Here is a 24,463-nt window from a genome sequence, read left to right as displayed (position 1 = left end):
CTCTTTAAAAGAAACACCAGGGAATAAAGTCCCCTGAATTGTTACATGGAGGATTTATATAGAACACTGCTATAATTTTAGCAAAGCAACATTGTCTTTCTTTTTTAACAAGTATCTTCCTTGTTGCAAGTATTATAGATACCCCTTGTTGTTGTTTTTACCCCATTGACCCCCTTCACCCTGCACCTGCCCCAAAGCAATGTTTTCAATGTTGTTGTTTTTTTAACATGGTTTTGGGGAGAAATGGACAAACTGTAACTTTGGATAATGAAAAGATGTTTCAAAATATTTCATAATGATCGACAAAAACATGAAGTCATTTAGTAGGTGATTTTTGTTTCCAACACCATGGGCCAGAAATCCCTCTTGCTTTTTTTACACAGTAAGTCGGAACAGCCTGCTATTTGCTGTGAGAAACGTGGGCCTCTGGCTCACTTGAATGCACCTGTGGGATTCCCTGTTGGCTCTAGCACACCACCCACTCTTTGCTCTTCTCTCACGGCCCTTCCGTGTCTGTATGTTTGGTGGTGAAATACAAAGACGTGCAGAGTGCTCCCCAAATGCAAAACATGCTAATGACATGTGGGAATTAGACATGTTTTCCTGGCTCAATCATGTCCAATAGGTCTTATTTCTCCTCTAACTCCTCATTAAAACTTTAAAATTGGTCAGACCATAAGGAACGTGCTCAATGAGATTGTAGTTAGGTATATAAAGCTTCCATGCCGTAAACTAATAAGACAAAATCTCTTGAAGGCTCCACAGCATGCCACACTTTCTTTCTGTGCTTGGCCAACTCCTGAAGCCAGTGGACAGAGCTAACCTCTGACTCCTGAAGCAAAGCTGCTAAGATGGTGTGGTGGCTTGTTTAGGTACCAACTCGGCTGGCCACAGTTCCCAGGTGTTTGGTCAAACATCCGTGAAACATCTCTGTAAAGGCATCTTTTAGATTAACAGGTACATCAGTAGCCTGAATAAAGGAGGCTACCCTCCATAATGTGGAGGAGACTCTTTCAATCAGTTAAATGTCTTAAGAGAAAAAAGGTGGCGGTCCCCCCCAAAGAAGAGGGAAATTTGCCTCCAGACTGACTACCTTCATGCTAAGCTCCAACATCAGCTCTTCCCTGGCTCTCCTTCCTGCGGACCGCCTGCCCTGGAAATTTTGGACTTGCGAGACTCCACATTTACAGGAGCAAATTCCTTAAAGTAATTCATTCTCATTCTGATTCATATTCTCTCCTCCCCGCCCCCCATCTCTCTCTCTCTCTCTCTCTCTCTCTCTCTCTCTCTCTCTCTCTCTCTCTCACACACACACACACACACACACACACACACACACACACTATTGGTTCTGTTTCTCTGGAGAGCCCTGACTGATACAGATGGATACTCTTGTTAACTGCAGAGAGAAGTTATCTGAATTTGGAATCACAGAAGATGCTTTCCGGCTAGGACTATTACATTTCCCCTAAAAGCTTCTGTTTGCCCTACTGTCTGGGTAAGGTGGTCTATTCTAAAGGTCACACTTTCTGTCTTCTATGTCCACCAAGTCCAACCGAATGCCTTTTTCTCGGTAGGTCCTATGTAACAATAACAGAAAAAAAAATTTTTTAAGTAGACTTTGAAAACAGATAAAAACACAAAATGTATTTAAATATCTAATCATGACTTCCCTATCCTCTCTCAGAGCATCCAACACAAATACCCCTGGAGCAGTTCCAGCTCTCCCTAGAGTCTAATGAAATTCAAAAATTCCATCTTTATTGCTGGAAACAAGCAAACAGTGGGGTTAGGCTAGGTTGGCAAGGCCCTCTGAAATGCTTCACCAGGCTCAGCCAGCTACAGGCCAACCACACTCCCTCCACCCGTATCGCCCGCTTCAGCCCACACTCACCCTCATTCTCAGTCCAGGGTTGGGCCTTCCCAGGTCCTCAGTACGCCCTGGCTGGCTTGCCTCCCTCCTCCCCTTCACATTCTCACAGTGCTTAGTTAAGTGTCTTGCACACATTGTCCACCAAATGTGTGATGGCGTGCGGCGCTGAACAGTGAAGATGGTTGTAGCTTTGAAAATCGTTCATGTTGACAGTTTCTTTTCCAGGTGGTATCAGCAGCTAGAGAGGCGTTTGAGACCCTGAGCAGGAGAGCATCATTTCTTCCAGGATCGTAGTTCATTTATCACTCAGTTTAAGATGTTCAGCTGGTCTGAGTCAATCAGAACAGTGGTGCCAAGAATGTGTGTGTTGTAACCTCTGGCAATGCTCATGCTCTGACCGTGTCTGTGTGTGGTGCAATTTCAGGGTTCAAAGCTCAATGGGCCAATCACATCTGTTTACCATGCTTTGGGGTCATCTGCATTGCCCGAGGTGGCCCCGGGGCTGTTTGCTTTGTGTTGGTCAAAGTACTAGCAGATGGTGAAACTGGGTGAGGAAATATGCCCACTGTGGGTCTGTAAGTATTTGATAGAGTGGGGGTTGTCTGTTGACTGGGGCTTAGTACATTCTGGAATCTTAGCATCAAATGGTCATTCCCACACAACATTCTCAGGCAGGACTTTAAAACCAAGAGACTCTCATTTCAAAACAATGACTTTAAATAAAGATAATGTATAGTGTTCCTTAATTGTATGGTTGTGCCTACTAGAATAAAGAAAACCTTTACTGGGAAAGTTTATGTCTAATTTAAATCTCAGAGGCTACACTGACCTTCCTTTGAGAGGTCATGGCTGAGTGTGGTTGGAGAGAAGAGCACACCTGGTGAGTGATGTCTCCCTTGGACACAGGCAGGAATGATGGGACAGGCACTGCACATCTGCCACCCTGACTTAGATATACTTCCTCAAGGACCTCTAGCCAGAAAGCCCCCTGGCATATCCCTCTACCCTTTAAGTGGTGCATTAGACACGACACAGAGTTGTATTACGTGTCTTCATTTCGTGAAGACAACTTTTCATCTCCAGTAGTTCACAACTTAATTTAAAACAAATCAAACTTAATACTCCATTGTAAGGACCACAATCTGCCCCCTTCATTATCCCATTCATGGAAAAGGAAGTGGCTTATTAGAAAATGCTTCTTTAGGTTCCGGGGGTATGCTAAGGGACGTAGAATGCATGACTTAAATGTTTACTTAGCCTTTTCAAGTCATGTAACATACCCAGTGGAGACTCTTCCCTCTCCGTACGATGAGGCCGACTTTCATTGAGCGGTTCTGGGGGTTGTTCTGGTTTCTGAATACATGTGGTTCCTAAATCAGCAGTTTAACATAGCCTGGAGTTTCTAGGTAGGTTCCGTCCAGCGAAACACTGAGGAAGAGAGAGGGAGGGAGCCCAGTGTGTTCCGTCAGGTCACCCAGGCCTACAGCCCTTGGCAAAGCACATTGGCCTCATCCCTTTCACAAAGGCGTCCGCACTGCCAATCCAAAGATCAAAGAGACTATAGAAATGATTTCCATGCCCTCTCACAGCGAAGGAAATCCAACAAGGTTTCATTTAAATTTTACCCAAATGGAAGCAGCTGGACATACCCAGCACTTCTGTTATTTAGTGTGCTAGCAAAACGCTTGGTCTTGTTCTGGTGGGTAGCTCAGTTGGTTAGAGTGTCTTCCTGATACGCCAAGGCTGCTGCAGGTTTGATCTGTGGCCAGGGCGCATACAAGAAGCAGCCAATGAATGCATACAAAAGTGGAACTACATATTGCTGCCTCTCTCTCTCTCTCTCTCTCTCTCTCTCTCATCAATAAATAAAATTAAAAAAATATCCTTGGTCTTTCATGTAACTTTTAGTGCTATGCTCAGTTTAAGATAGTGCCTATTTAATAAAACACTGATGTTTTCCTGACAATAGACACTGGATAAAAATAAAAAGAGAAACATATACACCCCAAATGTTTGTGGAAAACTTGTTTTATACTTTTTTGAAAGTTTGGGGTAATTTTTGCAATAGGAAGGTATTACTTTTATAATCAGAACAAGGATATAACTACTTAAAAACAAATAAGGAAATTATCAACAAAAGTACACCATTGCCTTAAGACAGCGGTCGGCAAACCACGGCTCGCGAGCCACATGCGGCTCTTTGGCCCCTTGAGAGTGGCTCTTCCACAAAATATCATGGCCTGGGCGAGTCTATTTTGAAGAAGTGGCGTTAGAAGAAGTTTAAGTTTAAAAAAATTGGCTCTCAAAAGAAATTTCAATCATTGTACTGTTGATATTTGGCTCTGTTGACTAATGAGTTTGCCCACCACTGCCTTAAGAGAAGAAAATCAAGTGTTTTATTTGGCGTATGGCTTATCAGAGAGAAGTAAGAGAATAGGAGAGAAAATTGGCAAGGAAAGATGTCTGCCTACCCATACCAGGGGTGTAAACATCTTTAACATTTATCTACAACAGAGTAAGGGACTCAGAATCAGAACACAGACTCAGAATCCCTTGGAAGCACACATCCCACATATAAGCATGTTACATGGGCTGCCAGAATTTTCCCACAAACAAGGCCATCTCTCATGAGATCCTCTCAGAGCTTCAGCTGCCTATTCCAGGCACAGGACACTGGAAACAGACTAAGGTTCACATCCAATTCCACGTTCTAATAGACGACAAGGAAGATGCCAGTCCATGAGTAGGAATAAACTTGCTCTGATTCCCTTATGTGCTCTAGTTCAGCCCCTCAGCGGACTAGGCCCTGCCATCCCCATCCTGAGATGCTAGGCTGGGGTCAAGGCTCTGCCTGGGGTCCTAGGGCAGGAAGAGGTAAGTGACCCACAGAGCGGTCACCCTATGACACCAGTCTCATGAGTTCACTGCCCTCACCACATGAAAGGAACAGTCACACAAAACAAACATTAGCTCTGCTTTCAGCTGGAAAACACCATCGATGACTGAATTTCAGGAAGGGCTGTCCATGTTGTGCTTATGGGTTGGAGCAACTAACACTACCAAAAGCCTATGGGCATTTGCTAGTCCTTGTTCTAACACACGCTAAGCTATTGGCGCCTGCCCACCTCTACTAAAGCAGAAAGCAAGGAGGCTACTTCCTCACTGATGGGGATATAGTTTGGTTCAAATCAATTCTGTGAACATGTATCCAGGCTTTGTGTTAGGGTTTGGCAGCAGAAGCCTTCTCCTCATCCCAGTATGGAGACCAATTTTTCTTTGTCTTGTATTCCTTACACTAAGGACATGCACTTAAACTTGTAGCATACTTTAGCTAATTTTGAACCTGTTTCCAGACTTGGTAAAAGTTAAGACTGGTTAGCTACACAAATTCAATGACCCAAACAATATACTGTATTCCCTAAAGCCATGTATGTTGGCAAGGTTCCCCCAACCTTTTATTCTTCTAGCTAATTCATTCAAATTTTATTACATCTCTGATAAATTTTTCCTTTAAATTTGCATTTTTAATCTGGGGGTTGGGGGGGGGGAGGGAGAATAAGACTCTACGCTGGGAGGTCACCTTCAAATTTATAACTTTGTCCTCTCTATCAAATACTTTCTCTCCATTGTTTTCTATTTATGATTTAATATTAATTGCTATGGTCTGAATGTTTGTGTCTCTCCCAAAAATCACCTGTTGAAATCCCAGTGCCTGTGTGATGGTATTAGGAGGTGGGGCCTTTGGGAGGTACTGGGGGAATGAGAGTGGAGCCCCCGTGAACAGGATCAGTGCCCGTAGAGGAGAGACTCACAGAGCTCCATTGCCCCCTTCCTCTAGGTGTGGACATAGGGAGGAGTTGGCAGTCTGCAGTCTGGCTGAACCTGATCATGGTGATACCTTGATCTTAGACTTCCAGCCTCCAGAACTATAAGAAATATATGTCTTTGGTTTATAAACCAGTCGATGGTATTTTGTAATAGCACCCCAAATGAACTAAGGACAAACACAAAATATCCTATCTAATAAAGAGGGAATATGCTAATTGACTGTCACACCCTCACAAAGATGGCGGTGCCCAGCCAATAAGGAGGGAATATGCTGACTGTCACGCCCTCAAAGATGGTGGCGCCCACAGCCACAAGATGGCGATGCCCAGTCCCCTCAGCCCTGCCGGGGTGGCAGGCGCATAGCACGGCCGGGCCCACCCCCAGGCACCTGCCCCCCAGCTGCTCAGGGCCAGCCAAGGCACAGGCAAGCCTCAGATGGCGGCTGCCCAGCCTATGCCCGAGGCGCAGGCAAGCCTCAGATGTTGGCTGCCCAGCTGCCCAGGGCTGCCTGAGAGGCTCAGGTAACCAGGGCCGGCCAAGCCTTGTGCTGCGGGCAGTGGCAGCAGCAGAGGTGTGATGGGGCATCGCCTTCCCCTGATCGCGGGGTCACCTCCCATCCCCAAGGGCTCCTGGACTGTGAGAGGGGGCAGGCCGGGCTGAGGGACACCCCTCCAATGCATGAATTTTCATGCACCGGGCCTCTAGTTAACATATAAAATCAATGTGTTCATAAACTCCTGGAATATGACCAGCCTTCTCACTTTGATATTTCAGTACAAACTCATTACCTACCTTATGGGGAGCAGAAGACAGTTACAGAGAATCAGAGATAAGACAGGAGGAAATGGCTGAACTTACTGGATGAACTTTATTACAATAATTTAACTCAAGCTTTTCTAGAGATGAGAATGTTGGGCTAAAAGAGGCAAGAAAAGGTTAGTTGGTCTCCACATAGGTGAAAGAGGTTTTTATCACCACAGCCATCAAACTTGAATTATAGCCAATTTGAATTTCTCTGCCTCCTCCTGGTCCTCTCTATCTTTGGTGAAAGTGCTAAGAAAAATAAAATGGTCAAGGCACGAGGCATGGGGGAGAAATGAGGTCAATTTATAATGCTGATAGTTGAGTATATCTTGCAAAGGTTAAATGCCCTTCAGTAATCATAGCCCAACAAGTCATTGTACTTCCACATATATTTATTTGTGAGGAAATATAGCTCAGAGAGGATCAAGGTCTTATCCAACTATGCCTATTAACAGATCAGTGTTTCTAATCAAAGATCTCTAACAGGTAGCAATCATCTGGACATTCCTTACGCTCACTGGTTATACACAAAGAACAAGGACAGTGTCTTCCGGCCCTGAAATACCACTCCAAAACGGACCTAGGCCAGCCTCGTTCAGGACAATTGTTCAGTTAGTTAGCTTATATTTGCTTTAATTCCCGTACTATTTCCTTAAACACAATGGAGTTAATTTTGTTCAATAATCCTGAGAGCAGGGAATTTAAAATGTAAATTAGGGGGTGTGCTAGGCTGGCTTCAGGTGGGAGGCTTGGCTAGGATGAGTCTGCTCCATGTGACTGTCATTCTCTCCCTGTAGGTTAATAGGGGAATGTCCTCATGAAGACAGCAGGACACAAGAAGGGAAATGGAACGACAGAAGGCTGGTTAGGGGTCAGGCTCTACTGTTACAGTCATGTCTGCCTCGCTCTGTTGGTCAAAGTGCATCATAGAATCGAACCACAAATCAGAGGTTGAGAAAACCCCCTCTGGTCCTAAGAGTCATGGCAAGGGGTGTGGATGCAGGGAGAGGTGGGGATTTGGGGCCCCAATCACAGTCTCCCACAAAAAGAAGAAAATGCTAATATATATTTTAAATATATAGAAAAGTACAGAGAGCATTATAACAGGTATCCACCTCCAATGATTAACAAATTAGTAATTTTTATATTTGCTTTTGATATTTTTGTTTTCTATAGATTATTTTAGAGTTTATGCACTGTGCATCCCTGCACAACTCTGTTTCCCTCCCTGCTTTGAGGTAACTATTATCCTAAAGTTAGTCTGTGCATATTTTTGTATTTTTACTGTGTCTGCTGTTATTCATGAAGCCACAGCCCTGAGGACAGTCACGCTTCACCTGGTTTGATCACTTTCAGTTAATATTTAGTCAGAATTTCCAATAAAATTAGCTGCTGCGTCAGCGCAGAAGCGTTTATATAGGTCCTACATCTGAACCAAATAGCTAGCCAGGGAATATTAGAATTTGACTTGTTCCATTCTCGTATTTGCAGAATTCTAAGGCTAAATAGCTAGAAAATATTTACTCAGACTTGAATATTCTTCAAAGAGAGTGTGGAGCCATTAGAATTATCGGAGGAAGAAACATCACAGGAAAATAAAAGCCACATGTTTTCTTTAGGATTCCTCCTTTTGGCTGCTTTGAATTCAACTGGTAAGTCAGACACAATTTTAGAATCTCGGCTAATTTGTGAAAACTTATTGCAAGGATAGATTTAAAAGTCAATAATAGCACAATCACAACAGAAACTTATGTATCTGGATATTAAAAATGTAATAGGAAGAACGGGGGGTTCTCAGTGATGTCCACCGAACGCTCTGGTTCTTTAATGAGGGAAACAAAAGTGGAATGGGGGGACTTGAAGAAACGTCTTTCAGTTGTGGTCTAGAACTTAATTGGAACATAATTAGAAGATAAAAAGTTTGTGTAAGAATATGACTTAGAAAATTCCCGACGCAGAGACTGGTGGCATTAGGACAAGGGGAACGCTCCCTTAATAGTCACAGCCTAAGAGGAAAATGAAAAAATTAACAAATTGTCTAGTCTCTGCCTCAGTTCCCAAGGATAAGGATTAGTTGCCACAGCGATGGCATTATATTTTGATCAAGGTGTTGACTTGAAGGGTGGCTCCAAGGTATAAGACTTCGGAAAGAATATTAAAGGATATGCCTAGTGGCCATATTCTGTACCTTCTCTTCATAGCACATGTATTATTAATAAATAGTAAAATAGTGTTAAATAAAATCAGTGACCAAATGAACAGGTTCTTGGTTTTGCTTCTGTTTTGGTTAGTTTGCTTTAAAGTGAAAGATTGAGTTTGTTAACTTCATCTTGCGATGAATGTTAACATTGAAAATCCTGGAAATAAAATTCAATTGAACATTTACCAAGTGCTTACTATATTAAAGCGAAGATACACTGACAAAGTTTGCACAAAATACACAGAGAGCTAGCCCCCTCCTCCATGTTTTACTGCTTCATAATTTTTTATATAATTGTTTCTACTCTCTTCCCCATCTTCTTTTCTCACTCCACTCTAAGCTAAATTGATTTGACATGTTCATATTTTTAAGAGTCTCCCTCTTCCCTGTTTGCAAATGTGAAAGAAATTTATTTAGTCATAAATAAACTTTGATAGTTCAGAGCTTGTTTCTCTAATTCAGCGGTCGCCAACCGGTGGTCCGAGGACCACTGGTGGTCCATGAGCTCTGAAAGGTTGGCGACCGCGGCTAATTCAAATATTTTCTTGGATTTGATTATTGGGACTAACAATAAGGAGACATTTCAAAGTTACTTAAGAATCTCTGGAGTTATTTCTTTAAATAAATCAACCTGTTTGATTATTTTCCTTAACCCCATGCCAAACAATGAACAAAGAAAATTTGAAAAGCATACTTTATGCCATTTATTAGTGGATAATCTGAAACTATAATGATGGAGGTTAATGCCTATCAACAGACACACTTACAAATACTCCATATGTCATAAAAAGGACTTTTGTGGCCAGAGAAAAAGCCAATTTTACATCTGAACCAGGAATTAAAGGAAGACCTTACCATAAACTATAGAATGTTAGGGACAAATTATAGCAAGAACAAGATTTTCAGAATCCACTGAAAGACTCACAAGGCAAATGGAGGTTGGAAAACGTGAGATCAGGAGACCTGCCCCTCGTGTTTCTCCTTTCCAGTGCTGGCGGAGCCGTGGGCTACTCTATGTGCTGGCAAGTCTTCCAATGAGATCAGGACGTGTGACATCCATGGCTGTGGCCATTACTCTGCTCGGAGGTATGTTTACCATATGCTTTCTGGGCTCTTGACCTCTTGACCTCCTTGCTTAGTGTGCTTGCCTATGTTTCCTCAAGTGCTCATGATCATTTCCTCTGACAACAGGAAAACTCAGAGATGAAACCAGTTACATTACTGTCTTTGGAGAAAATTCCAAGAACTCTGCTTCAAGTATGGGCTCTGAATTGGGAACAGAGTGTGGAATAAGGAAAAGAGGAAGGGGAGCAAACAGTGTTTTCCCACGGTGACTTATTTCACCTGGTTTTTCCAAGGTGAAAATCAAGCATCACTATCCCATTTTATAGATGAGGAACTTGAACCGAGGCACCAAAGGGCTAAGGGACCTGCCAAACACAGTTGGAGGTGGTGAAAGCTGAACTAGGATTCAGGCCTTAGGATCCTCTTTCCATCAAACCAAAGTGTTACTAACCCAGCCTCTGGGAGCTGAACACCGGAGGTGGCCCTAAGCAGGCAATTTATTTCAGACAATGAGGAACAGACTTGTGAATTTTCAGTAACGTACAGTATCACCTTGGGAGTACCACTCTCTGATGAAATAGCTGGGTGTTCAATTGCATTATTGACTTCCATTCCCATTATAGTGGAACTCTCACTTATACAGATAACTAGAGGCCCAGTGCATGACATTCATTCACTTGGGGGGCGATCCCTCAGCCTGGCCTGTGCCCTCTCAGTCCAGGACCCCTTGGGGGATGTCCGCCTGCTGGCTTAGGCCCACTCCCCCTGTAAGCTGGCAGTCAGACATCCCTCTTGCAGTCTGGGGCTCTTGCAGTCTGGGACCCCTCATTCCTTACCACCTGCCTTCCTGCAGTGGAGGCGGGAGAGGCTCCTGCCACCACCGCTCCACTCACCAGCCATGAGCCCTGCTTCTGGCTGAGCGGCGCTCCCCCTGTGGGAGCACACTGACCACTAGGGGGCAGTTCCTGCATTGAGTGTCTGATCCCTGGTGGTCAGTGCACATCATAGTGACCGGTCCTTCCACCATTCGGTTGATTTGCATATTAGGGTTTTATTATATACGATACTTACAAAGTAACCTCAAGCACCTGAAGATATACCGAAGAGATGGGAAATATGGAAAAATGGCCTCTTAATTGCCAAAATTAAGACTCAATTAGTTCCTACTCTAAAGTTTTTGCACTTGACTTATATAATAACTTAAGGGCTCTTCACTTGGGACCTGCTCAGTGTTGCTTTACATCATCTAACAATCCTGGTGCATCTGAGTTTTCAGGCAGGAGCCTATTAGAAAGGAGAAGAGGCTGGCAAGAGCAGGCATACTGACAACAGTGAGGACTGTTAGTGACAACCTCAAGAAATCTCACAATCTGGAAACACTCTGTGTTTGTGCTACACATACTTTAATAAAGACAGGCAGCAGCACTCACTATATTAAAATAGCATGTACAGTAAATTATGTTTGTAATAACTTCTGGATCGCTGAGGGGAAAACACGACTAGGGTAACATAAGATTCTTTTATGACAGATTCCCATAAAAAGACAACTCTTTCCTAAGTGGTCTATATTAAAATGTACTCATATAGCTTGCTTCATTTCCCCCAAATGCCATGTAATAACAATAGCTAATATTTTTAAAGGCTTCCCAAGTGCCGAATACTATCTTAAATGCTTTAATCTTTATCACATGGTTATTACTACCTTCAGGGAAGGAGGTTAAAATTGGGCAAAACAGAATGAAGAAAACTGGGGCATCCTAATATGCTCTAGCAGCTTCAACTGTTGAAACCCTGGTCTGGGAACAGAGAGCTAACACCACACTCCTGGGCAATAAAGCTCCCAGGGCAGTTCCTGAGTCTCTTCATTCTTATCTGCATCCTAGAAATCATAGGCTTCACCGGGGTGTGGACGTCTTGTGCTCTGATGGATCTACTGTGTATGCACCTTTCAGTGGAATGATTGTGGGCCAGGCGACACCTTATACAAACAAAAATGCCATCAATGATGGTGTTAAGATATCTGGAGGAGGTAAGAGGTGGTGGATATGTCTGGGACACATACAGAGATGTTGGATATTTATTTACTGAATGCATATTCCATAATTGAAATTTCATGCTTCCTTCAAGATGATAAAACCTATGACATAAAGGACCTAGTGTAGCAAACTAAAACAGCAAATGCATTTCCAAAGATGTTACACTGGTTTCCTGGAGTCATCTGCTTTTATGCACACCCTCCGTCTACTTCTCTAGCTAACTGAGGGCTTTCTTCCTGTGGCCCATGTAGTTTTGCTTAACAATCTATAAACAAAACCACTTTCAGCAATACTAACTATCATGAATAGATACTTTCATTTACCAAAATTCCACAATTGGAAAACGCTGGCCTTCCTACAAGAGTTGACTGTGAAGTATTTACAAAGCCCTCTATATTCTAGGTAAAGCTGGGTCTCCTGGTATTCCTGGGATTGAGAGTATAACGTACACACAGAAATGTGCACAAAGCCTAAGTGTACAGCTCCATGAATTTTCATAAAGTGAACGCACCTATGTAACTGGCTCCCAGATCAAGACAAAGAACAGCAGCAGCATCCCAGAGACCATTTGTGCTACGTTTTTCATTATTCCCAGCAAGGGCAATCGCTTTCCCACCACATGTTAGTTTTGCCTGTTTTTGAAGATGATATAAATATAATTAAACAGCATGCAGTCTCTTTTCTGGGGCTTCTTTCCATCCACATCATGTTTGTGAGATTCATCCATATTTTGCACATCCTTTTAGTTCATTCTTATTGTTTTATATAGTACTAGAAGCCCGTTGCACGAAGTTTCATGCAATAGACCTTCCTTCACCTGGCTGCCGGCACCAGTTTTCCGCCAGCAGCAGTTTTCCTCTGGCCACCCGCCGATCGGAGCACCTCCCGCCAGCGCGATCGGCCACCCTGAGAGGAACTCCGATCGGGAGGCGCTCCGATTGGCGGGTGGCCAGAGGAAAACTGCTGCTGGCGGAAAACTGGTGTTGGCAGCCACACAATCGGCCACCCTGAGTTCCGCCACCGGCGCCTTCCGCGGGCTCCATGGGTCCTCCCGCAGTGCCGGCTGTTGGGACCAGCGGGAGGAATGGGGGGCGGGGACTCAGGGCTTGTAAGGTCAGATAATCAATGTACATTTCACTAGGGTCCATTTTACAATGGGCCCAGTGCATCCACAAATCCACCCTGGGGTAATTTCCCCAGTTACATAATTAGAATTATTATACTCAGCAACTGGCAGGATGCTGTGGGAGAGGAAGTGCTGGATCACTTGGTATATGTGTATCTTCAGCCTTAGTAGATACAGGCTCAGTTTCCCAAAGTAGTACCACTTACACTCCAAACAAGGGTATATGAAAGTTCCAGTGGCTTCACACACAATACTTGGTGTTATTTACCTACCTTTCTCATCTCAGCCATTCCAATGAGTATGTAGTGATATCTCATTTAGCTTTAATTTCCATTTTCCTAATGGCTAAAATTGAGCATTTTTCATATTTATTCATAGCATGGATATTGCCTTTTGTGAAGTGCCTATTCAAGTATTTTCCCCTGTCTTTCTTATCTTTTCCTTATTGGTCTGTAGAAATTTTTTGTATATTCTGGATACAAGTTCTTTGCCAGGTATATGTATTGCAAATGTCCTCTCCCACTTTATGGGTTTTCACTTTCTTACTGTTTCTTTCAATAAATAAATATTCTTGTTTTTAATGCAGCCCAATTTAGTATTCTTTTCCTTTATTGTTAACATTTTTTTACCTATTTAAATTTTCCTACCCTGAAGTCATTAAGATATTCTCCCTGTTTTCATCTATAAGCTTTATCTTTCATATTTAGGTTTATAATCCACCTAGGCTTGTGAAAGAAATGAGATAGGGATCAAGATTTTTCTCCATGTTGATGTCTAATTAACTCAGTACCATTGGCTTGATATGATCATTTTCCCCCCTACTACACTTCAAGATCTTTTGTCATAAATCAGGGTCTGAATATATGTGGGTCAGTTTCTGTGGGTCTTTCTATTGTGTTTCATCAGTCATTTGTCAATCTTCCCAAAATAATACACTGGATTAACTGCTATAGCTTTAAAATACATTGTGATATCTAATAGTATAAATCGTCCAACTTTGTTCTTCTTTCAGGTTGTCTTGGCAATTCTTGGTTATTTGCATTTCCAAGTTGTAAAATCAGTTTGTCAATTTCCACTAAAAGCCTGTTGGACCTTTGATTGAATTTTCACTGATTATATAGGTTATATTGAGAAGAACTTCTATCTTGAAAGTAATGAATCCTCCAATCAATGAAAATGTTATATCCTCCATGTTTTTAGGTCTTCTTGCATTGCGGTATTAGCAGTTGTTTTTCTGGCTCTCAGTGTGGAGGTCTTGCACATCCTACCTAATAATAGACAAATATGCAAATTGACCATACCTCTGACACACCCACAAGCCACGCCCACCATCCAATCAGAGAGAGTATGCAAATTAACCCAACCAAGATGGCTACAGCCACAGAGAGCAAGGTTTCCTAGGTAACAGAGGAAGCCAAGCTTTCCGTCTGCCCTTGCCAGGCCTAAGCCTCCACTCAAGCTACAAAGTTTCAATTACAGAAGGTAAACAAATTCAAACAGAAATGACGGCAGAATGGAGCTTGAGAGAGCAGGCTAGGGTTGCCCCCGGCAACAGGGGAAGCAAAGCTTTCCGCACACCCTGGCCGGGCCCACCCGCTTAAGGCAACAAAGTTTCAATTATAACCCCAACACAAATGGCTGCCAGCCGCAGAGGGAGCCCCAGGCTTGACTCCGCTCCAGGCTACAAAGTTTCAATTGTAGAAGGAAAATAAATTCCAGATACCAGGGCCTCTGCTTGGGTTTCCAGGGGGCGTGGCCGGCCTGCAAACCACCACAGGCCCCTCGCTCAGGCCGCCACATGCCCCAAGGGAACCCCACCCTGATCAGGGACACCCTTCAGGGCAAACCAGCTGGCCCCCACCCCTGTACCAGGCCTCTATCCTATCTAATAAAAGAGTAATATGCAGATTGATCATCACTGCAACACACAATATAGCTGGCCCCATGTGGTCAAAGATCCTGCTCCCATGTGGACACAAGATGGCCGCCACAAGATGGCCATCAGGAGAGGGCAGTTGGGAGGCACCCAGCCTGCAAGGGAGGGCAGCTGAGAAGGACCAGGCCTGCAAGGGAGGGCAGTTGAGAGGGACCAAGCCTGCAAGGGAGGGCAGTTGGAGGTGATCAACCCTGCAGGAGAGGGCAGTTAGCGGTGACCAGGCCAACAGAGGAGGGAAGTTGGGGGCAAACAGGCTGGCAGCGGAGTGGTTAGGGGGTGATCAGGCTGGCAGGTAGAAGCAGTTAGGGGCAATCAGGAAGGCAGGCAGGCAAGCAATTGGGAGCCAGCAGTCCTGGATTGTGAGAGGGATGTCCCAGATTGGAGAGGGTATAGGCTGAGCTGAGGGACAACCCCCCTCCGTGCACGAATTTCGTGCACCGGGCCTCTAGTCTATATAATAAAATATATAGACCATTACGGTGGAACAACTAGAACGACGGGTCGCTATGATGCGCACTGACCACCAAGGGGCAGACGCTCAACGCAGGAGCTGCCCCCTGGTGGTCAGTGCGCTACCACAGGAGGAGTGCTGCTCAGTCAGAAGCGGGGTTCATGGCTGGCGAGTGCAGCGGCGGTGGCGGTAGCCTCTCCCTCCTCTGCAGCAGCACTAAGGAGCAGCGAGCAGGCAGGTAGTAAGGAGCAAGGGGTCTCGGACTGCAAGAGGGCGCAGGCTGGGCTGGGGGACCCCCCCCCTCCAGTGCATGAATTTCATGCACGGGGCCTCTAATATTCATATATACATAAGACACAACTTATTGATTTTGTCTAGATCTTCTATGGCAGTACTATCCAAAGGAATATAATAAAAACCACATAAGTAATTTTAAATTTTCTAGGAGTCACATAAAGTAAAAATTAAGAGGTGAAATTAATAATATATTTTATTTAACTCAGTATCTCCAGAATATTTTTATTTCAAAATGCAATTAATATAAATATTATTAATATTTTACCTTCTTGGGGGTACTATCATCAAAATCCAGTACATACCTTGTACTTAGAGCACATCTAATTCAGATTAGCTGCATTTCAAGTGCTAACTAGCCACATGTGGCTAGTGGCTATCATGTTGTATGGCATAATTCTATAGCCTTACTGATGTTTTCTGTTCACTTGACTTGTTTTCAATGATATAAATGTGTTGAAGTCTTTTATTACTAGTGGGTTCCCATTTATTTCTCCTTGCATCTCCTGAAGTCTGTTTTATACAGATGGTTTCTGTGTTATTTAGCACATGGACAGTTATCACTATTGCATCATCAATGGACTTAGCATTATAAATTGTCCTCCTTTGTCTTGTTTCAATGCTTTTGGCCTCAATTCCACTCTCTCATAACATGATCATAACCCTTGCTTTTCTTTTTTGCTTCCATTTTCTTGGCAAATATCTGTCCATTCCTTAACTTTTAGCCCTTTATAATTATTGTTTTTCTATACAGCATAGAATAGGGTTTTCCTTTCCAAGTCAATAGAAAATTCTATTTAATAGATGAGTTAACATTTATAGATATAACATTGTCGTACAACATTATAATTACGGTATTATATTAACTCAATTTCTCTATTTGGTGGGTCTTTAAAATTTTTTTCTTTGGTATTTAGAAAGATTTGTATTCTTGTGCCAGTTCTTTCCATTTTTCCTTGTCTTTAAAGTGTAATAGTTTAATTAGAATACGCCTTAGAGTTGGCATTATTCCAGGTCAATATTCTCAGCTATCAAGTGTTTTTCTGCTATTGTTTAATGCTTTTATTAAATTGTCATTTAAATTTATTCTTCCTTGGGGATCCTGCAATTTTTGTCTTTATTTCTGATATGATTTTGTCATTCCCTTCTACTCTCCCATTGAGTTCAATCAACTCTTTTCTTTTTGTGGTTTTGTGTGTGTGTGTGTGTGTGTGTGTGTGTGTGTGTGTGTGTGTGTTATTTCTGTTCTTATTTTTTAAAATTTCTGATTCTAGGCTATTAAAACCCAGATAATGAATAATTTTATTTCTTTTTTCTTTTAGGTTTATGTGTTAAAATGTTCTACATTAAGCCAATTAAATATAAAGGTTCTATCAAGAAGGGAGAAAAACTGGGCATTCTGTTGCCCATGCAGAAAGTTTATCCTGGCATACAATCCCACGTACACATTCAAAAGTGTGACCTGAGTGACCCCACCGAGTACCTATAAATGGAAGACAGATGACTAGATCATCAAGATAGAAAGCCATCTTCCTAAAAACCTGAATGCATATCCTGCTTTCCAAGAAATTTATGTTCAAATAGAAACATGATAAGTGCAAGGAAGAAAACAGTATTTTGATTTCAACTCACTGCCAACTTTCATGTTTTTTTTATGTCAACTAATTTCTCATGGCTCTCTAAACTTTTGGTAACCTATATCTGGGGTGCTGGCTTTTTCTTTCTTAATATTTCTTAGTCCTAAATATGTAGAATAAATAAACATGTAAATTCAAGTTAGTCCAGACTGCATTTTTAATGATTCTAAAACTAGACTTTGCTTAGGAAAAAAAAAAAAAAGCTTTAACCTGTATTTATGGTAAGAGAATAGAGGTTTGTACAATGCTGAATGGGTATTAACTGAATAAATTGGAGGCTTCTTTTGAGTTAAGGTTGTGGAGAATTTCAGCAGTATCCTTAGGTTTATCAAATTGGTTGGAGCGTGAGCTGCTTGCATGAATAGGACAGAATTTATTGGTCTTTATATTTCCACATTCTATATAAGTGGTAGATCTTCTAAGTAATGAATAATGGCAGTCTAAGAAAATATGTAATATTAGAGTCCTGGTGCACGAAATTCGTGCACAGGGTGTGGGGGGGGGAATCCCCTCAGCCCAACCTGCACACTCTCCAATCCAGGACCACTGGCTCCTAACTGCTCACTTGCCTGCCTGGCTGAATGCCCCTAACTGCCCCTCGCCCCGCTGGCCTGGTCACCCCCAACTGCCCCCCCTGCTGACCTGGTTGCCCCCAACTGCCCCCCTCCTCTGGCCTGGTTGCCCCCAACTGCCCCCCCCCCCCGCTGGCCTGGTTGCCCCCAACTGCCCCTCCTGCCGTCCTGGTTGCCCCTGCCACTGCTGTTGGTATGGCCACCCCTTACTGCACCCCTGCTGTCCTGGTCACCCCACATAGCCTGCTGTTCAGTCGTTTGGTAGCCCCTCACTAACCCCCCTGCTGGCCTGGTTGCCCCATGCAGCCTGTTAGGTCGTCTCTTCAGTTGTGACTGTCACTTACGCATATATATATATATATATATATATATATATATATATATATATATTCATTCTAGATTTCAGTATGATTGCATTACAAGGCATACTAGAAAGAGAAAGAGGTCTATCCTAACCTAAAGTATCTCAGGGAACCAAGCCAGTCAGCCTCACCTAGCCATATACGTCTGATAGCTACTTATTTCTACACATCATTGTATACCTATATTATTATTTCCTGGTTATATTGGCAACAGGTGCCAACATGAAATAACCATACAAATGTTCAAAGGACCAGAAATAATTATGGCTCCCTAGATTTTAGTTAGTCAGTAAGAAGTGAATAAGTTGAATTCATCATTCTGGAAATATCCTTCATGAATTTTTGCTTAAATCCTTTTGGAGTGTAGAAAACTCCAGCAGAATGACTCCATTCTTAGTGTAGATATGTTAGAGGAAAATGAAATTAATTGAACTTACTTTACTACTGGTGAGAAGTGGCTGCAGTTGTATACTAGGACATAGGTATAAGAATGTTCATGACATCACTATTTGTCAGAGCAAAACCTAGAACAACTCAAGTGCCCATCAACAGTGAGATGGACAAATAAATTGTGGTTATAGAATGGAATATTACATAGCACTCATAATAATCCTCAACTAACGACAAAATGGATGAATCACAGCAATATTCAGGAAAATCTCAATTATAACGGGCCATTTCGGGCGAGGGGCTGTCCATTATATAATCAAGTAGGTTTGCTGAATGCATATGTCAAAAAAGTGACAAATTAGTTAGTTTACCCGTCTTTCTTATGGAGACACATTTGTGTAATTAAAATTAAGTATGCATGAAAAGTTTAATTTCACAGAAAAGTTTTCTATATGTAGTACAGTAATTTTAAATTTATGCTGAGTAGGTTTAGTAAATGCATGCATTCACCAGTCAGCACGAGTAAACAAATGCACACGGCTGGGGCGTGGCTTAGCACATGTCGGAACATCAGCTGGCACACGTTAAAACTGCTGTGTAAAGTTACGCCATGCCACAACAGAACTAATTACCACCCATGAAGATTACATGCTAATCATTCACTGAACATTGTTTTTGAGCAGTGACTGTTGGATTTAAATATATAGACTATCATTGGAGATATGTAATATTTATTTATGTTGGCAAAATTACTAGTGTTTTTTTCCAAGATATGGCCTATTTGTTAAAATTTGTTAAAAATAAGTGACTTAATAACAAAAACCAACCTGTTAAATTAATTGTAAGCAAATCTTGGTTAAAAGCATTTTAAGATTAACAGGGTGTTAATTTTCACTTATGACATACGGGCCAGAGATTTTGTTTATTAAATCCGAAGTTTGTTAAACTGAGGTCCGCAAAATCGAGGGTTTACTGTAATACCGAGTATAAAAAAAAAGTCCAAAAGATCAAATATAGCATGAATACTCTTTTTATAAAGTCACAACAATTAAAACTACAACATAATTTTTAGGAACACATAATTATGTGATAAATATATATATAAAAGAAATCAAACAAATAATGAACACAATTTACCTAAGGACTTGATAGTACAGAAAAACTCTGGCAAATTTAAGTTACTATCAATGCTGTAGTTCTACAGCTGGGAGGTGATTTCATGAGTATTTATTATTATGAATTATATGTTATAGATATAATAGGACTTGCAGAGGTGTGGCCAAGAAAAAGTGTTAATGATGGTTCTCAGATAGTTTAGAGTCTACACAAGGCATACCCAGTTAGATACTATTCTCTACTGTGTTATACAAGGCTAGCAAATTAAGAATTTAATTTTTAAAAAAACCGAAAACTATAACCATCACTGCCTGATAACCTACCTTATTTATCTCCATAGTGCCAAATAACTTTAGATCGTCTCTAAAAATTACATTTTTTCCCCCAAAGGACAAAAGCTATGCTTCTATTGAGAACATAAAACAAGAACATAGCACAGACTTTAAAGGCAATTTTTAAAGAGCTCTAAAATGTTTAAATAATGAAATATATAGCCTTCTAAATACTCAACCTTCTGAAATGATTCTTTTAAAAACCAGACTCGTTACCTGGATGGAGAGCTTCCCCAAGATAGAGCAAGAACTGTGCCTTCTGCCTAGCATTCCACAAGCACGCTCATATCTGTTGAATGGAAATGCAGACTTTAGACTAACGGCTTCTTTCTTCTGAAGAACTAGGATACAGCGCCCTCTGGTGTATTATATCAGAGGTTTGTTTTCTTTTTTACTAGTAATTTCTGTTTCTTTCAGGTTGGAGTGTCAAAATGTTCAGTGTAAAGTATTACAAAGGTTCATATGACCGAGAAGTAATGGTACTAAATAACTTATTTTTCCTTAGTGAAAGTGATTATAATATTTAAAAATTGTGGTGTTGGGTATTAAGTTCATTGACTATAATAATGTGAACAAAATCAACTTTTATTTTGAAAATGTTTTTAAGTTTTTTGCAGAAAGGTAATTTAATGGAAATGTAAGATAAGTGGTCAATTTAAAGGGCCAGACCTATAGAGGGAAGAATTCTTATATCCTGTGACACTTGTTACATTTAGTAGCATATCAAGAGCAATACATATAATTTTAAAATCTTCCCAAATCCCTAGTATTTAGCAAAATACAAATGAGCCCATGAAGGTTCATAAGGAAGGATAAACAAAACTTTGAGAATCTTATTATTTGTGTCTCTTCAGTGCAACCTATGATAGAATCTTTTCTCCCATTCTCTCCATTTACACTTTGCCTACAAAATTATCCTAACTTTTCCAGAACCCTTTAGCAAACTCAAAAACACGAATTTAACATGAACAAGTTGCTTACAGAACTAAGATACTTTTAAAAGCCTAAAGCTCAAAATCCATCTAATATCAAACTCTTTCATTTATCTAGAATCCTCTACTCTTAGGCAAACAGTACTTTTCATGGACTTCCACCGTAAATGGAGACATTTTCATTAAATGAAGCATCAAGAATACTCCATATTTCCTCATCTTGTTTTTGGTTGTCCTTGTTTCTGCTCTTCAACTTATCAACCCAATAAGACCAAGCAGGGTAATTTAATTGAGCGGATGAGTTTTACTCTGAGTTTTGCTCTAAGAGTCGTTAGAGTACTCAGTTCTCTAGATTCAGCTACTAGGCCACTGAAGCTCATATTTAGAGCAGCAACTTTTCACTCGATATAAAAGAGGGCATTTGTACTCATTATCTCTCTATGATGGTGAGCTATGGGGATAAACTTCCTCTCAACCCCCCCCCCCCTTTCCTCTAGTCCTTCTCTGTTTGCTTCATTATCCTCTAGTGCAGTGGTTCTCAACCTTTCTAATGCCACGACCCTTTAATACAGTTCCTCATGTTGTGGTGACCTCCAACCATAAAATTATTTTCGTTGCTATTTCATAACTAATTTTGCTACTGTTATGAATCATAATGTAAATATCTGTGTTTCCCGATGGTCTTAGGCCAGTGATGGGCAACCTTTTGAGCCTGGTGTGTCAAACTTTGCCAAAAAACTGAGCATAACTCGGGTAGTGTGTCACTTTGAGGAAAAACATTATTTCGCGATATTTATAGTTTAAATAACATAAATGTTTCATCCTCAGCATGCGGCCGCCTCAGCGGCCGCGTGTCATCAGAAATGGCTACACGTGTCAGTGCTGACACGCGTGTCATAAGTTCGCCATCACTGTCTTAGGCGACCCTGATAGCGGTTCTCAACCTGTGGGTCGCAACACACAGGTTGAGAACCGCTGCTGTAGAGCCTAAGACCATCGGAAAACACAGATATTTACATTACGATTCATAACAGTAGCAAAATTAGTTATGAAGTAGCAACGAAAATAATTTTATGGTTGGAGGTCACCACAACATGAGGAACTGTATTAAAGGGTCGTGGCATTAGAAAGGTTGAGAACCACTACTCTACCAAACACCACTGGCACTCTATCACCTTACCTTACCATTCAGGAATATATACTTTATATATTCTTTTATTGATTACCAGAGAGAGAAGAAGGAGAGAGAGAGAGAGAGAGAAACATCGATGAGAGGAACATCATCAATCGGCTGCCTTCTGCATGCCCTCTACTGGGGATCGAGTCCACAACCTGAGCATGTGCCCTGACTGGGAATCAAAACAGCAATCTCTTGGTTTCTGGGTCGACACTCAACTGCTAAGCCACACTGGCCAGGCCATGGTATATATTTTTTAATTCCAGATTTAAGTCTTCAGTATGTCCACCATTACAATGATCTCCAACCAGTTTGACCCCTCCCTCTCAGGCCATTTCCTTTATGTTTGTTTGTCCTGCTATTCTAATCAGACTTAAATTTCCCTATTATTGCTGCTTCTGCACTCTAAGAGAGTGCAGAAATCTTAAGCTATGGCTAATATAATTCTGCAATAATAATAACTATCTTTAAGAAACTGGTTTTATTTTTCAACCAGTAATATCAGCTCGAATAGCATTTATTTAGTGTGCACTAATATACAATACACTGTTTTGAGAAATTTAAACTCAAAAGAAAATGAGGTGCCTGTTCTTACAGAACTCAGTGACAATGAATGTGGTACAGTGGTTAGAATGCATGCATAAGCAGTCTCTAAATAAAGGAATGTAAAATGTGCTATTTCTTATCACATTGTATTCCGATTTCCTAATAGGTGAGAACATTTTTAAATGTTTTTTTGATAACAGAAGATTGTTTCAGAGTAGCTGAAAGCTCCATCCACTTGCTCCCAACCCCAGAGCATATTGCAGCTAAACTGCAGAGAAATCAGTTCAAAAATCAGTTGAAGAGTTGCTGATCTAAAATATTGAGAGCAGAGAACACAGAGGAAAGACAGAAGGAGATGCAGAGAGAGTGAGCCCATTGTGCAAGTCCTCGATATTCCCAGAGTACAGTTCCATGGGGGAAGGGAGAGCAGCTCAGGGCAGGGACATTCAAGGTGCAAGACCCAAGGAAGACCCAGTCTCTGGAGGCCCCGCCCGCTGGACTACTTGGGGCTCTGCCCTGCAGAGCTTCAGACAAATTGCTGAGAGGCAGGCAGGGACAGTGACTTGGCTTGCACCAGAGAAACTCCCAGGTGGTGTGGGGCCAGCACATCAAGGTGTGGGGCCAGCTTCAGACAACGTCAGAGCAAAATCCAGCAAGCTCCACAATCAGCAGATACAAAGGGTGAACCCACATCTGTATAACAGTTGGCACGACATGGTGACATGGTCGGGGTTGAGCCTCACAGTCAGCTAACCCAAGGGCTAAGCCCACCCACAAACAGCAATCAAGACCTAATTACAACAGGAGGGCCCACATTACCCACACAAGAGACATTCCTAGAGCACCCAGCTCAGAAGATCAAGAAGACTATACCACTAGGTCCCACAAGACATTACAGAAGGCCACCCCACCAGGACTGGGAGTCATAGCAGTTCTATCCAATACACAGAAATGAACACAAAGAAATAGCAAAAATGGGGAAACAAACAGGCCCCAAATAAAAGAACAGGAGAACTCTTCAGAAAAGGAGCTAAATAAAATGAAGGCAAAACAATTTATCAGAAACAGACTACAAAGTAATGGTTTTAAGAATCCTCAACAGCATGAAACAGGACATAGAAATCATGAAAAAACAACAACAACAACCCAACCAGAAATGAAAAATAACATATCTGAAATAAAGAATACACTGGAAGGAATAAGCAGAGGCTTTAATCAGCAAATTAGAAGATAAGGGGGGAAAAAGTCAATCAGAGCAGCAAATCTAATGATCAAAATAAACTGACAAACAAAATGGGACCAGAGGCATGGACACATGGAACAGACTGACAGGTCTTAGAGGGGAGAGGGGTAGGGGGACTGGAAGAGATTAACCAAAGAACATATACCCATATATGCATAACCCATGGACACAGACAATAATGCGGTGAAGACCTGGGGTGGGGCAGGGGCTGGGTCGGGGGCTTAGGTGGGGGGGAGTGAATGGGGGACATCCTATCTAATAATAGAGTAACATGTAAATTACCATCACTCCACTACGCCCACGATTGGGTGGCGGGAGGCTGGGGGGCCGGACTCGGGGTGGCCTATCCGGCCATTGAGAGGCAAGGATCCGCTGCCACTGAGGGGGGCTACCCTGCCGTTGAGAGGCGCAGGGGGCGGGAGTCCCGCCCCCTGCACCTCTCAACGGCAGGGTAGCCCCCCTCAGCTGCTGCGGACCATCAAAAGCGTGGGAGCAGACAGGCACCCAGCTCCACCACGAAAAGCGAAAGCATGTAGGGGACCC

The 24,463-nt window shown here is 42.1% G+C and overlaps 2 protein-coding genes across 2 annotated transcripts in view; one reads left to right on the top strand and one right to left on the bottom strand.

The window, feature by feature from the left end:
- Nucleotides 1–7,918: 7,918 nt before the first annotated feature.
- On the top strand, nucleotides 7,919–17,387 carry LECT2 (leukocyte cell derived chemotaxin 2). Its single transcript, XM_079770478.1, has 4 exons — nucleotides 7,919–8,157; nucleotides 9,695–9,791; nucleotides 11,654–11,799; nucleotides 16,936–17,387. Exons 1-4 carry the CDS (start codon nucleotides 8,112–8,114, stop codon nucleotides 17,100–17,102), a joined length of 456 nt encoding a protein of 151 aa, XP_079626604.1. The 5' UTR covers nucleotides 7,919–8,111; the 3' UTR covers nucleotides 17,103–17,387.
- Nucleotides 12,814–24,463, bottom strand: part of LOC307099223 (F-box/LRR-repeat protein 21) — a 29,133-nt gene continuing 17,483 nt past the window's right edge. The window contains exon 10 of the mRNA XM_079770465.1: nucleotides 12,814–14,200. Coding sequence (XP_079626591.1) covers nucleotides 14,174–14,200 — 27 coding nt within the window. The 3' untranslated portion in view covers nucleotides 12,814–14,173. The remainder of the gene's footprint in view (nucleotides 14,201–24,463) is intronic.

Source organism: Cnephaeus nilssonii (assembly GCF_951640355.1).
Source record: "Cnephaeus nilssonii genome assembly, chromosome: 5".
NCBI lineage: Eukaryota > Metazoa > Chordata > Mammalia > Chiroptera > Vespertilionidae > Cnephaeus > Cnephaeus nilssonii.
Note: the sequence above shows the minus strand (reverse complement) of the source record. Positions and strands in the feature narration are given on the sequence as shown.

Bases quoted from the DNA above. Each gene is read 5' to 3' on its own strand.
- LECT2 (XM_079770478.1), top strand. From the start codon at position 8,112: ATGTTTTCTTTAGGATTCCTCCTTTTGGCTGCTTTGAATTCAACTG. The intron at 8,158-9,694 runs GTAAGTCAGACA...TCTCCTTTCCAG, and splicing joins GGCTGCTTTGAATTCAACTG to TGCTGGCGGAGCCGTGGGCT. The intron at 9,792-11,653 runs GTATGTTTACCA...TCTGCATCCTAG, and splicing joins GGCCATTACTCTGCTCGGAG to AAATCATAGGCTTCACCGGG.